At 46.6% G+C, this 15,007-nt stretch overlaps 1 protein-coding gene across 1 annotated transcript; it reads right to left on the bottom strand.

The window, feature by feature from the left end:
* Nucleotides 1-6,868: 6,868 nt before the first annotated feature.
* Nucleotides 6,869-12,826, bottom strand: LOC115032812 (uncharacterized). Its single transcript, XM_085830104.1, has 4 exons — nt 12,778-12,826; nt 7,892-8,712; nt 7,625-7,798; nt 6,869-7,324 (listed from the first exon to the last, which is right to left on the bottom strand). Exons 1-3 carry the CDS (start codon nt 12,824-12,826, stop codon nt 7,670-7,672), a joined length of 999 nt encoding a protein of 332 aa, XP_085686230.1. The 3' UTR covers nt 6,869-7,324; nt 7,625-7,669.
* Nucleotides 12,827-15,007: the final 2,181 nt, after the last annotated feature.

The following is a 15,007-nucleotide window of genomic DNA, read 5'->3' as shown; positions in this document are numbered from 1 at the left end:
GTAACTCCAAGATTTGATACTCTCACATAGACATACATGTAGGCAAAAATACATAAACTAAAGGTAAATAAAACTTGGTGGGAAAAAAGTAACCAGCCCTCTTCCACCCTTCATTCACTGTCTTCACTTCTGACTCAAACCCTCTCATAGGCTGAAGGGTAGAGCATCCTCAGAGAGATCTGCCTCTGAGCCTCCACTCGTCATTCTGGATTCTGCCTCCAGAGAAGAGTGACAAGTGCTGGTGCACCGTTTGGGGAGCTGTAGGGCAGACAACCTGCTCCTTGCATGCACAACCATGCACTTCGGTGTTTCTTCCCTCATTAGTTAAGGGTATCCATATCTGAGTCTCTGATGACTGGCAAGGTATAGCCACATTACCTGGTGTGTAATATATCTTGCAAAAAGCAAGATAAACATCTGGCTTAGATTTCTTGACTTTGGACAAAAGAGGGAGATGATACCTGCTACCACCTGTTTTTCCAAATTGATGAATCTACCTAATTGCAGTATTTTGACAAAACCCATTGAAATGTAAATAAATGGTTGCTGTGGGGTCAAGTATGGTACAGACCTGTAATCTCAGAAGGCGGAATCATGCAGATCTAGAATTCTAAATTATTCTGTGTTACAAAGAGAGACTCAGGGCTGGAGAGATGGCTCAGAGGTTAAGAGCATTGATTGCTCTCCCAGAGGTCCTGAGTTCAAATCCCAGCAACCACATGGTGGCTCAACCATCCTTAATAAGATCTGATGCCCTCTTCTGGTGTGTCTGAAGACAGCTACAGTGTACTTACATATAATAAATAAATACCTATTTTAAAAAAAAAGACTCTACAGAAGGAACAAAAAGAGAGTGGATTATTGCTATGACTTAATGTCAGGATGCTGTTCTCCCAATGTTCTAGCTAAGACACAGCTGGGTGTTCGTGCCTCTTTGCTTCCAACATGGGGTTAGTTAAGAAAAGGAGAGCAGTAGGCTTTCCTCTCTTCCTGTGCCATGCTGATGAGGAGCTGTCAAGTATTTCTCACAAATAAAATCACTTTAGCCTGGGGCTATGAAGGGAGGGGGTTTATTAAAATCGGGATTCTGCTTGGCAGTTTATCAAAGAATATATAGTGCCTCCCACCCCACCCACCTCCAGTTCAGAACCTATGGATAACCTATTACCTGCTTAATAGTATACTCGGTACCCAGCAGGCATCTTAATCCATTAAGCTTGGAAGGTAATAAAAATACCTTCCAAGTGGAGAAAAGCATATCCTTCCTCCCCTCTGCCTTATCCACATGAAATGTGTGCTCGGGCTTCTAGCCAGCGCAAAGGGTACAGAGGAAGGCCCACCAGTGATCCTCTGTCTTGCCTACCAAAGGCTATTTCTGTTGTAGTTTTCAGTGACTTCTGTTTTCTAAGATGCTTTTTGCTGTAGATTGAAAGGTTTCTAGGAAGGAAACGAACGGGAACTTGCTTAGGCCCTAATGATGAGCATTTTCCTCTTTGTGGAGTCTGAAGGCTCACGTTCACAGTTTACCCTTAGGAGCAGCCTAGTGGGCGGGAGCTGTGAGCAGGATCTTGTTTGCTACAATGTGGCCTTAAACTGTTACTGTTTCCAGTGTGATGAATTCTAATAAGCCAACCCTGAAGAATGCTGTGGCTCTTGCCCCGTGTCACTGCTTTTAAAGAAGCAATGTGGCCGGGCGTGGTGGCGCACGCCTTTAATCCCAGCACTCGGGAGGCAGAGGCAGGCGGATTTCTGAGTTCGAGGCCAGCCTGGTCTACAAAGTGAGTTCCAGGACAGCCAGAGCTATACAGAGAAACCCTGTCTCAAAAAACCAAAAAAACAAACAAACAAAAAAACAGAAGCAATGTGTAAAGCTTTGTTCTTTGGGAGCAGTTATTGGAGACGGAATGAAAGGTGCTTGCAAGAACAGCACCCGGATGTGCTCAGTGTCTGTTTCCTGCGCCCTCTGCACTCTTTCCGTGTGCAAGGAACTCCAGTTAACTCAAAGTCCAGCACAGGTCCCAGGTAATTCGTGTACACATCCTGAGTTGAGAATGTACCAAGGGTGGTGGAGCTACCTTCCTTCCCCCTTAACACTATGTCAGGATTAGTTTAGCCAATAGTTGGAATTAAGAGCTTCCTCACTAGTTCGTTCTTCACAGGACATAGAAACCTCTCCTGTTTGTTTAGCCTGCATGCCCACAGTCTCGATGATCCCTCTCTGTACAAAGGCAGCTAACAATAAGGGACGGGGGAAGAGAAGAGAACAGGTGTCTGTGGGAGAGTTGAATTAGGGTGATCTTGTAGATCCACGTTTTCCCACTGACCAAGTCACTGTAGGCTGGAGTCTGCAAGGTGTACTGTGTCGTGAACCCTTTTCATTCTTGTAATATTCTTATCATCTGGGAATGTGAGATTTTTAATTTTAGTAATAATCTTACAAATAATCACTCTTCTGTAGCCTTCTTGCCAGATGTTTTATTTTTCTTTATTTTATATTGGATGACTGTGAAGCTATACGTAGTAGGTTATGGAGGATATCAATTTTCAGAGTGCATGTTAAGAAATAAAGCAGACCTACTTGAGATGAATCATCCCATAAATATTGTTTTGCCCTAATAAAATATTCAGAAATAGACACCTGCCTTTATTCATTCAACCAATAAATAGCAGGCATTAACCTTGATGCCAGTAAGTGTACTGGACCAGCAATGATGAAAAGACAGATGTGACTTCTACACTGGTAAACAAGTATATGAACATATCTTACAGACCACTAAGGGCTTGAGCAGAAAACCCAAAAGTGATAACAGAAACGGGTAACAGAAAACTCCCCTGAGGAAGTGGAATACAGTAAAAGCCCTCAGTTGGGAAGTAGAGACAGGAGGATCATTGCAAGTTTGGGGCTAGAAGATCAGGGCAGCTACACTGTCTTTGCAGGTGGGTGGGAGGTGTTTGTTTTATCTGTGGGGAGAACAATGAAAAGGGGGTTGGTTTTTGTTTTTGGGGGGTTGTTTTTGTTTGTTTAGGGGTTGTTTGTTTGTTTGTTTGTTTGTTTTTCTAGACAGGGTTTCTCTGTGTAGCCCTGGCTGTCCTGGAACTCACTCTGTAGACCAGGCTGGCCTCGAACTCAGAAATCCGCTTGCCTCTGCCTTCTAAATGCTGGGATTAAAGGCGTGTGCCACCACGCCCAGCTGAAAAGGGGTTTTTTTATTTTGTTTTTTCATGTTTATAATTTGTGTGTTCGTGCCAATTCACATGTGGTCAGAGGACAGTTTGTAGAAGGCATTCTTCTATCACATGGGCTCCAAGCACTGGACACAGTGTATCAGGATTGGTTGCAAAATGCCTTTACCAACTGAGCTATCTTGCTGACTAGAAAAAATGTGACAGTTGAAAAAGATAGCAACATTGACAAGTTGATAAAATTTGTATGTAAATGTAAAGTATTTAGAATAAATAGACTAAACAATGGCTTATACTGCCTGAAGCCTTTTTCAAACAAACGAGCAAGCAAACAAACAAAACACTGTAATGTTCTTGGCTTTAGGATGCCTGTAGATCACTAAACTTGGCAGTCTAGAAACAGACTCAAAGTGTGACATGGTCACGATTTCAACAAAGATCCAGAGTACTTCAGTATAGAAATTACAGTTGCTGCAGTTAGGAGCATGGGAGCAACTGGATACCCATACAAGAGGATGACCTTTAACCTTCATGTACAATAGTCTAAAATAGATTATAGCTCTAAATAGGAAATTATAGGGCTGGGGAAGTACTTGAGTGAATTTTGAAGAGCTTGCCACTCACGTATGAATGTCAGAGTTCCGATTCCTAGCACCCACTAATGCTAGCTAGCTAGCTAGACTAGATGAAACTGTGAGTTCCATGTTCAGAGAGAGACCCTCCCTGAGCAAATGAAATGAGCATCTGACATCCTCACGTGCACACCATACAAATAGACACATTTAAAGAATACCTCGCTGGGCAGTGATGGTGCACGCCTTTAGTCCCAACACTTGGGAGGCAGAGGCAGGCAGATATCTGAGTTTGAGGCCAGCCTGGTCTACAGAGTGAGTTCCAGGACAGCCAGGGCTACACAGAGAAACCCTGTCTAGAAAAAAAAAAAAAAAAAAAAAAAGTATCTCAAACAAAAAATTCAACAAATTTACTAAAAATATACAGGCTGGAGAGATGGGTCAATGGTTAGCTGTTCTTCCAGAGGACCAAGTCTAATTCCCAATACACTCATGGCAGCTCACAACTTTGACTCTAGTGCCCTTTCCTGGCCACTGCAGGCACTAGGCATGCATGTGGCACACAGACACAAATGCAGCCAAAACATTCATGCACATAAAGTTAAAAATTTTTCAGTGGGGTAGTTTTTTGAAACAGTCTTTCTCTATGTAGCCCTAGCTGTTCTGAAACTCATTCTATAAACCAAGCTGCCCTTGAACCCACAGATCTGCCTGCCCCTACCCACCAAGTGCTGGGATTAAAGGCATGTGCCACTACTGTCCAGCATCATGATTTCCTTATACAAATAAAACACATGCAAAGAGTCTAATTCGGGGGCTGGAGAGATGGCTCCAAAGGTCCTGAGTTCAAATCCCAGCAACAGCATGGTGGCTCACAACCATCTGTAATGAGATCTGATGCTCCTTTCTGGTGCATCTGAAATCAGCTACAGTGTACTTATGTAAAATAATAAATAAATTTTTAGGCCGGAGTAAGCAGGACTGAGCGAGCAGAGTTGACTGGAGTGAACGGGGGCCAACCAGAGCAAGCAGAGGTCCTAAAAATTCAATTCCCAACAACCACATGGAGGCTCACAATCATCTGTACAGCTACAGTGTACAATAAATAAATAAATAAATAAATAAATAAATAAATAAAAGTCTAACTTGTTAATAAGGAAGTAAGATATGGAAGAAATTTGCTTATTTCTAATAAGCAGTATTAGAAAAATGAAGGCAGAACTGATTTCTTCTGTACTTCAGGTAGACAGCAACTGAATTTCTATGAGACAAGACAGAATTAACTTTCCCATAGACAAGTCATTTTTTCTTTATTATTGATTACAACATGTAGCAGTATAGCTCAAAGACAATGGAAGACTAATATTGGGTCACGAGAAGAACAGTAAGGATGAACTGCCAGTGGACAGTGCAGGGTTTCTCACAAATTTTTGTCTCTTCAGAATTCTCATGTATTTTTTTTTTCTTCATATAGTGCAGAGAAAAATCAAGAGGTTCTATGCCTCAGCTATGGTCACATTCATATATACATTTTAAAAACACACACATCCATGTTACCTGGGGCATGGGTAGATGTCAGAGGACAACTTATGGGAGTTGGTTGTCTCCTTTGGATTCCAGGCATGGAACTCAGGTGGTTGACAGCAAGTGCCTTTACCAGCTGAGCCATCTCATTAGCCCACAGTGTGAATCTATACATTTATTAAAACTCACTGAACCAGGGCTGGTGAGATGGCTCAGTGGGTAAGAGCACCCGACTGCTCTTCCGAAGGTCCAGAGTTCAAATCCCAGCAACCACATGGTGGCTCACAACCATCCGTAATGAGATCTGGCGCCCTCTTCTGGAGTGTCTGAAGACAGCTACAGTGTACTTACATATAATAAATAAAAATAAACTTTAAAAAAAAAAATAAACTCACTGAGCCATACAGTTAAAATGGATAATTACTTTAAATTTTATCCATTTGCCTGCATGTATATCTGTGTACCACGTGCACGCCTAGTGCCCATCTAAGGCCAGAAGTGGGTACCAGATTTCCTAAGATTGGACTTCCAGATGGTTCTTTTAGTTAATTTTCTGTTGCTGTGATCAAATACCATAGCCAACTTATAGAAGAGTTTATTTGGAGCTTGCAGTTTCAGAGGGATAAGAGTCCATCACCATCCTGGCGGGGCACATAGCAGAACACAGGCTGGCTTGGTGCTGCAGCAGCCGATGAGAGATCACATCCCAACCCACAAACAGGAAGCCGAGAACACACTGGGAAAGCCTTGAGTCTTTTGAAATCTCAAAGACTAATTAATTCTTCCTAATTCTTCCCAAACAGTTCCACCAACTGAGGACCAACTATTCAAACGTGTTTATGGGGACCAATCTCCCTCAATCCACTGTAGACCCAGGCATGGTGACCAATGCCTTCGATCTTTGCACTAGAGGTCTAGAGTAGGGAGGGGGAAGGAGTGTATCTGTGAGTTCCAGGACAGCCAGAGCTACATAGTGAGACCCTATCTCAAAAATTAAATGAATAAACAAACAAGATTTTTAAAAATCAAACCACTACAACTGTGGGTGCTGGTAAGGACAGCCAGCACTCTTAACCACTGACTAGCCACTCCAACCCCTAAAAAATGGATATGTTTTATTACATTTGAACTATGCCTTAATGAAATTGGTCAAAATTAGAAAAGATATAAGTTTCATGGCAATGAATGGTGGGAGTGATATGAGGTCAGAAGTGGGTCCAACAGAGCCCGTTTGGGTATTCAGACAGTCCAGACTAGGGGGCATAGCTTGGAGAGGAGAGGGCATGGCTTGGAGTGGAGTAGCAGTTATTTTTTTTTTTTTTTTTTTTTTTTTTTTTTGGTTTTTTCGAGACAGGGTTTCTCTGTGTAGCCCTGGCTGTCCTGGCACTCACTTTGTAGACCAGGCTGGCCTCGAACTCAGAAATCCGCCTGCCTCTGCCTCCCGAGTGCTGGGATTAAAGGCGTGCGCCACCACGCCCTGCTGGAGTAGCAGTTATTGACATGGAAACAGAATGAATGAATGAATGAATGAATGAATGAATGCCGAACAAGCTCACTCTCTTCAAAGTCACTTTTAATCGGGTAGAAAGTGTCAAAAGTATGACTAAAATATTGGCAGTAGATGTGAAAATATTTATACCAAAAAGAAAAAAAAATGAGGGGGCTGGAGAGATGGCTCAGTGGCTGCTCTTCCAGAGATCCCGAATTCAATTCCTAGCAACCACATGGTGGCTCAAAACCATCTGTAATGGGATCCGGTGTCTTCCTCTGTTGTGTGTCTGAAGACATCGACAGTATACGCATATACATAAAATAAATAAACTTTTTTTTAAAAAAAAGTGTAAAGCCTAACCTTTAGTCTGGTGAATTCAGCTTAATTTAGAAGCCGCTCCCAGGCTAAAATTCTGTTCTCAGTGTTTATCACGTACCAGGCAGCCATCTTCTTAATTAGGATCATGCGAGAAACTGCCAATATTCAACCCCTTTGACAGGACCCCACACGCAGGCTGTCACCCAATGCAATGCGTCACCATTCAATTCTGCTGCTGTGGAGACCAGGGGTAATTTCAAAACAAGACCAAGTAAAACAAAACAAAACAAAACCCAGCGCAGCTCTGAGAGTCCCACTCTACTTCAGGCACCCCTGAGCAGTCGTAGACCACAGCTTGGTCATACTAGCCACCCTCTCCACTGCCCCCAGGTTCGCTTCCAGGCTCCCTCCTCCCGCCATCCCAGGTAGGTATCACCTTGATTTCATTCTCTCCTATTCTCATCCTATCACCTAGTCTAAACCACAGCTCCGGAATTCTAGTTGCCCAAAGGTCGCCGTTCAGTGAGTGGCTTACTGTGAAGATCCAACCCGAAGGTCTGGCCGAAAGGGCTGGGCTGTCCTAAGGATCAGCGACAGCAGCTGCAGGACAGATCCTCCGACCCCTGCACTCAGGCTTACCCCACCACAGCACACCCGCTGTTCTGGGACTGTGGCTTGTGTGGTCTCCTGGTTCTGACAGTCCTAAAAGCTGAAAGGGGATCGGGAGCTGGGACCGCAATGTGGCGGCGGGCTCCTCATCCCAGGCGACGCTGTGAACTTCCAAAGTCCCTCGCAAACCTACCTGGCTGCACGCACACTTTTGCCTAAGTTCCAAAGTCTCCCACCGCTCGCCGCCGGTCAGTCGCGCGTCCCTGCCGGTGAGGCCCGGGCTAGTTTGGGTGGCTGTCGCCCGCGCTGTCGAGGAGCGCTCCTGTGGCACCGCAGCCTTCTCGCCCCCCTCAGCAGTGGCCGCGCGGGGCGCACATCGTGGGGCCGCAACTTTCCCGGGACAGGAATTCGCTTGGGGCCGCGACGGCGACAGTGGCGGGGACTGAGGGCGGGGTGGCCGCCAGATCAAAGGAGCCGCCCCGCGGAGCCCGGAGGAGTCCCCGAGCGCCGAGGGGCCCCTTGGGGAGGGTGAAGGGGGGTAGAGAGACATGGGGCCACTGACCTCGCTCGCAGACCCGTGCTCACCGGCGGCGCGCACCCGAGCGCGCGCTCCCGCCGCTCCTCGCGAGGTCCCCGCGCGACTGGACGGAGCCTGCGCCGCAGCCCGCGCTCCCGCCCCAGGAGGAGGCGAGGCGGGGCGCGAACGCGCTCCCGAGCCCCGCGGCTCTGGCAGAGCAGCCTGGAAGGGACACGATGTGGCCACCGCCCAGCCGAGCACGGCTCCCGCGCGCCTTGATGCTGCTGGCCGCGCTGCTGGCCACTGGCCGAGGGCTCCCACTGAGGAAGCGAGGTCCCGGGCCCCACGGCCACTCGAGGATGGCGGAGGTGAGTGATGAGCGGGACTGGAGGGACGGAGTGGGGTGGGCACTGGACGATGGCCAGGAGCACTGAGCCCGCAGGAGTTTACACTCTCCACGCGTGGCCGCGAGCCCTGGCGGCGCCGTAACGTACTAGCTGCAGAGGGAAAAGTTGACTGTGGTGCCTGCTCTGCGGTGGCTCGGCTTCTTGGGTCCTACCCACCCCTTCCTCGCCCTGAGCGAATATCACCTGCAGTAGCACACCCCTGAAAAGCCACCCTGGAGTGGAGAGAGGACATTCCAGGGCTCTGTGGAGTGGTGGCCTGGGGCTACTGACTTGGGCTAAGTGATTCTACTTGAAGCAACCTCTAAATACTAACCAACCAAGGATTCGAGTTTTCCATTGGGGGTTGAGGCAGGCTGAGGGAGTTAAGGGTATTCTGCACCTTGCTGGGTGTGAGCTGTCAGCCAGCATTTCTTCAAAGAATGTGTGTCCTGAGAGGAGAAGAGCAAGGCGAAAGAGTGCTGGCTGTGTTCGAAACAGTGTTTCAGTCACCAATCACTGCGGTCTAGCCTTATGCTCTCCTTTCACAGTTTTAGTGGGCATATATCATACCCCATTCCTGTCCCCATTTCCATGGAGGCTTGTTTGTAATGCAAGAGCCAGCCTGATGCATAGTTCTCCTCCTCCTCCTTCTTTTTGAGACAGGGTTTCTCTGTGTAGTGCTGGCTGTCCTGGACCTCACTCTGTAGAACAGGCTGGCCTCAAACTCAGAAATCCACTTGCCTCTGCTTCCCAAGTGCTGGGATTAAAGGCGTGCGTCACCACTGCCCAGCTGATGGGTTCTCCTTGCCTGGAGCTGTTCTGGAGGAAGAAATTTGGGGAAACTGAGGGGCCAAGACCTATAGGAAACAAGAGATGCTAAATGCATGACTTGGACCGGAGTTTGGGCTATATTGTTAGAGCCCAGACTCCCAGAGCCCTTCAGAGGATGGGAAGGCTCCCTTAAGTTTACATCCTATGGCCCTTAAATATCACAAACCATTGTCACCTCTAAGACTTTTTTTTTTTTCTCCTCAAGTTCCCAGCTTTCCCCAGTAGGAATGCATCCTGTTAATTATAGGGCTGTAGTAGGGCTGCCTTCATTCTGGGGCCTGGAATTTGTAAGTCCTGGGGGCAGCTGTCTCATGCTTTGCAAGAAGCCTATCACTGTTCCTAGGCACTGCCATAGGGCCAGATGCTGCCAGATGTTTCCTGAGAGGCACACATCTACTTGGCCATTGTTGAGAAACACCGACATGGACAAATACAGGGATTTCTGACCTGGATGTACCTGGATTTCTAGCATTCAGGCATTTGAAGCAAGACACCTTGTTCGAGGCCAATATGTGCCATGTAGGATCTGGGGCTAGTCTGAGCTACATAGCCACATTTGTCTCAAAGAAAAAAGAAAACAAGACAAAACAATGAAATAACTAGAAACAACTACCATAGCAACAACGACAAAACAAACACCCAAAAATCAGAGTCTTGCTGCTAACCTAAGGATAATGATAGTGGTCAAATTAAATTGGCTTGGTAGGGCATGGTGACACAGGCTTGTAATCCCAGCACTGGGGAGATTTAGGCATAAGGACAAGAAGCACGAGGTCACTGTCGACTACACCAAGTTTGAGGCCAGCCTGGCCCGATGAGACCCTGTCTCAGAATAAGATAAAATTAGTGAAAAAATAGCCAGGCGGTGGTGGCACACGCCTTTAATCCCAGTCCTTGGGAGGCAGAGGCAGGCGCATTTTTGAGTTCGAGGCCAGCCTGGTCTACAAAGTGAGTTCCAGGACAGCCAGGTCTATACAGAGAAACCGTGTCTCAAAAAAACCAAATAAATAAATAAAAAACATTGACTTCATTTCTGTTCACTTGGCATTAATATTTATTTTAGCACTCGTCACTGTGTGTTGTAATTATTTTTAGTATGTTTTAGTATGAGAGAAAAAGTTTCGTTAGAGTCAGAATTGTGTCCTTAGGCCCAGGATGGAACTTGGCTGAGAACCTGGCTGAGCCCTAAAAAATTATCTAAACATAGCTGGACATGGGGGCACACACCTTTAATCAAAGCGCTCAGGAGGCAGAGACAGGCAGATATCTTTGGGTCCCAGGCTAGCTAGGGGCTACATAGTAAAACCTTGCCTCAAAACAATAACAAAAAACCTAAACACAAATTAGTGCCTAAAATTAAAAAATAAACTTGATGCTCAGGGCCTATGGGGCTGACCCAGATCGTCATTACGCATATGACTTAGCTACTTTCTTCACACTTAAAAAAAGGGAGCTTGCTGGGCAGTGGTGGCGAATGCCTTTAATCTCAGCACTTGGGAGGCAGAGACTGGCAGATTTCTGAGTAGAGGCCAGCCTGGTCTATAGAGTGAGTGCCAGGACAGCCAGGGCTACACAGAGAAGCCCTGTCTCAAAAAAAAGGGGGGGGGGCTAGCCAGTTATGGCTGTGTATACCTGAAATCCTAGCACTCAGGATATGAAGGGATTGCCTCAAATTCAAAGCCAACTTGGTTTGTATAGCAAGTCCTAGGCCAACTAGGGCTACATAATGAGAACCTGTCTGAAAAAAAATACCAAAATATGCCAAACAGTGGGGGTGCATGGCTTTAATTCTAGTACTCGGGAGGCAGAGGTAAAGTGAGTTCCAGGATGAAAGAAACTAATAGGCCTGGAGAGATGGCTCAGTTACGAGCACCGACTGCTCTTCCAGAGGTCCTGAGTTCAATTCCCAACAACCACATGGTGACTCACAACTATCTGTAATAGGATCCGATGCCTTCTTCTGGTGTGTGTGAAGAGAACTACAGTGTACTCATATACATAAAACAATAAGTCTTTAAAAAAACTATTAAATAAATAAATAAAATCAAAAGTAAATAATTGAACAGTAAGAAAGGGACTGCATGGATATGTTTCCAAAATCTGTAATTTCAAGTCAAGAATTCTATTGAGAAAATGCAGACAGCTATCCCTGGGACCAGGATGCTAAGTCAGAAATAACAACCTAGCCCCTTAGTGGATCTATAAAAGCAAAAAGTATAATCCCACAATTAAGCTGAAGCAAGGGAATCATGAATTCAATGTTATTCCTGGCTATGTGGTAAGATCCCCTGTCCACAACAACAAAAAACAAATCAAAGAGATTTTAGACATAGATGGGAACAAGGTAGGCCTCGGAGAGCTGTTCCAGAAAGGTTTGCACATCCTCACGTGTATGTCCCAGGCTGCTTATCTGATGCTGACCAGATGTCACAGTGCCAGCTGTTGCCAATTTGGTTTCCGTGCCTGCCTGCATCAGTTTGTTTTGTTTGTGTTGTTATTTCTGGGGGGGGTGGGGGTGGGAGGTTGCTTTTTGAGACAAGCTTTTACCCCAAAGTCTAGGTTGGCCTGGAGCTCACTAGATAGCTCAGGCTGGCCTTGAACTCAGGACAGTCCTTCCCCAGCCTCCTGACTGCTGGGATCACAGGTGTAGGCCACCATACCTGGCTTCCCTGGCCATTGTTGAGAAACCTGACTCCTGACAAATCGAGGCCCTTGAGGCAGATGTGGTTGAACATCCCTGTTGAACATTCCAACACTGAGAAGAATCAGCAACTCTGTAAACCAAATGTGTCACCTTTGACTCCAGCAGGCCTGACACTGAGCCTCAGTTTACATCCACAGGAAAATGGGTTCAAGAATCCGTTTTTTGTGAACTGTAGTGCTGAGTAAGAAACCTTTGGACTCCAAGTTATAATCATTTCCAAGGGCAGAAGCCAAATGTGTTGAGAGGTAGGCACAGTATGACAAGGCTCTACCTCCTGTCCCATTGAGACAAAAATGTCTCCCGGACACCCACAGAGCTTGGCCTCTCTTGGGTGTTATTTAATTCTCCGGTAGCAATGCAGAAATGAATAGTGGGGTCCAGTAACACCCAGGATTCAAACTCAACATTGTGCCCTTAGGTGCCTTACCCCGGCACCCATTGGCTATGCCTGGCAAGGTGTGAGAGGTCAAGAGAGGACCAGAGGACATGATGGGAGAAATGGGGACCATTCTTCTGGGCTCAGAGTCCTCGGGAGAGTCCTCAGGACAAGGGCTCACCCAGCTGCAGGGATCTTGTCCCCGTGGTAGGAAGCACTCTGAAGGACTGAATACAGAGGAAGGGGCTTGGGAGTCCTGACAAACCTGCGGTGTCGTACGTGGCAGGAGCTATAATCAGCAGCATGCTCTTCATCCCTTGTCTGTAAAATTGCAGGAAAGCAAACCCACGTGGCGTGGGAGAGGAGGGGAGAAGAGGGGAGAGGAGGGGGTGGGCAGCCTGGAGATGCAGGTGTTTTCCTAGAAGTGACCCTTCTGTGCCTGGAGCCTTTCTGTCTGACCCATCAGGGAGGGAGCTACATGGGGCTATGTAAGACCAAACCTAGAGCTTGTCTTGGCTGCCTCCTCCTGCAGCTGCCCACCTCCCTGGGCCTTCTAGACCCTCCAGACCCCGCCTCCCCCTCAGTGGGGAACAAAGGAGATATGGTTAAGAGTGAGGAGCTGGCAGATGAGGGGCTGGAGGCCTGGATGTGGATCTCAGCAGGCTAGTCTCAATAGGTTCCTTCCCCCCTCCCCATCAGATATTCTTTCAAGGGTCAGAAGCAAGCCTGGGGATGTAGCTCAGTTGGCAAAGTTCTTGCTTAGAATACACAAAACCCTAGGAGGAAACTCCCTAGTACTACATAAAACCGGATATGGTGTCAGGTACTGCTGGTGCTTGCCTTTAAGGTAGAGACAGGTAGATCTCTGACTTTGAGTCCAGCCTGGTCTATAGATCAAATTCTAGGACAGCCAGGGCTACATAGAGAAACCCTGTCTTTTTTTTTTTTTTTTTTTTTAAAGATTTATGCCTGGCAGTGGTGGCGCATGCCTTTAATCCCAGCACTTGGGAAGCAGAGGCAGGCAGATTTCTGAGTGCAAGGCCAGCCTGGTCTACAAAGGGAGTTCCAGGACAACCAGGAGTACACAGAGAAACCCTGTCTCGAAGAAAAAAAAAAAAGAAAGAAAGAAGGAAAAAAAAAAGATTTATTTATTTTATGTATATAAGTACACTGTAGCTGTCTTCAAACACACCAGAAGAGGGCATCAGATCCCATTACAGATGGTTGTGAGCCACCATGTGGTTGCTGGGAATTGAACTCAGGTCCTCTGGAAGAGCAGTCAGTGAGTGTTCTTAACCTCTGAGCCATCTCTCCAGCCTGAGAAACCCTGTCTTGAAAGACCAAAAATTAATCAAACAAAAAATCAGACATGGTGATGCATACTTGGTTTTTAGAATTGTTTTCAATTTATTTCTTGTGTTCATTTGACTTACTTTTATGTATGAGTGCTCTGCGTCATGTACACCTGCATGCCAGAAGAGGACATCGGATCTCTTTATAGGTAATCATGAACAACTATGTGAGTGATGGGAATTGAACTCAGGACCTCTGGAAGAGCAGCCAGTGCTCTTAACCACTAAGCTAACTCTCCAGCCTGCAGTGCATACTTGTCACCCCAGTACTCTAAAAGCTGAGGCAGGAGGTTCAAAGGTTCAAAGTCATTTTTTTTTACTACATATTGAGTTTAAGGTCTGCCCAAACTACATGAGACCTTCTCTCCAAATAATAATAATAATAATAACAACAATAATAATAACAATAACAGCCGGGCGTGGTGGCGCACGCCTTTGATCCCAGCACTCGGGAGGCAGAGGCAGGCGGATTTCTGAGTTCGAGGCCAGCCTGGTCTACAAAGTGAGTTCCAGGACAGCCAGGGCTATATAGAGAAGCCCTGTCTCGAAAAAACCAAAAAACCAAACCAAAACAATAACAACAGTTATTATAATGATCAGAGATATAAAAGGAGGATATGATAGTGTCCTAGTGTCTTGTTTATTCAGCATACAGCCCACCTCAGGTACCACCCCTGTCTGGAGTTAGCACTAAAGTTCGGAGGGCAGACTCCTACTTGACCTGACATCTCAGATGCCGCTCTCCAGCTTCTTCTCTGATCATTGGCACAGGGTGATTGATATAGGACTGACACAAAAGGTAGTTGTGGAGATTCAGGGACCCAGTCCATGGCGTTGCCCAGTAGGCCTGGCTGCATAGCTGTGAGCCTTGGAATCTCAACAGGAGCGAGAGCAGAGCAGTCAACCCAAGTGGGCCCTATGAGGCACACCATGAAGCCTGGCCTGTACTGGGAAAGGAGAGCTTTGCCAGCAGTGCTCATGTGACACTGAGGGAGGGGCTTTCAGGTCTCCACTGGGTGCCAGTGTCGGTGGTAGAACAGTCTGTACTACTCAGGAGGGGAGCAGAGAGGGGAAATCTCATCCCATGCCCCTACCCATGACATCACGACTGGCCATAGCAACTCGGTGTACAGTCAGGTTCTG

Source organism: Mus caroli, unplaced genomic scaffold (genome assembly GCF_978045245.1).
Source record: "Mus caroli unplaced genomic scaffold, Mus_caroli_1 scaffold_14, whole genome shotgun sequence".
Taxonomy (NCBI): domain Eukaryota; kingdom Metazoa; phylum Chordata; class Mammalia; order Rodentia; family Muridae; genus Mus; species Mus caroli.
Note: the sequence above shows the minus strand (reverse complement) of the source record. Positions and strands in the feature narration are given on the sequence as shown.

Coding starts and splice junctions, on each gene's coding strand:
- LOC115032812 (XM_085830104.1), bottom strand. CDS start 12,826: ATGAAGAGCATGCTGCTGATTATAGCTCCTGCCACGTACGACACCGCA. Junction 8,713..12,777: donor TGCCACGTACGACACCGCAG/GTTTGTCAGGAC, acceptor TTCCCTCTGCAG/CTAGTACGTTACGGCGCCGC. Junction 7,799..7,891: donor AAAAGTGTGCGTGCAGCCAG/GTAGGTTTGCGA, acceptor ATCCCCTTTCAG/CTTTTAGGACTGTCAGAACC.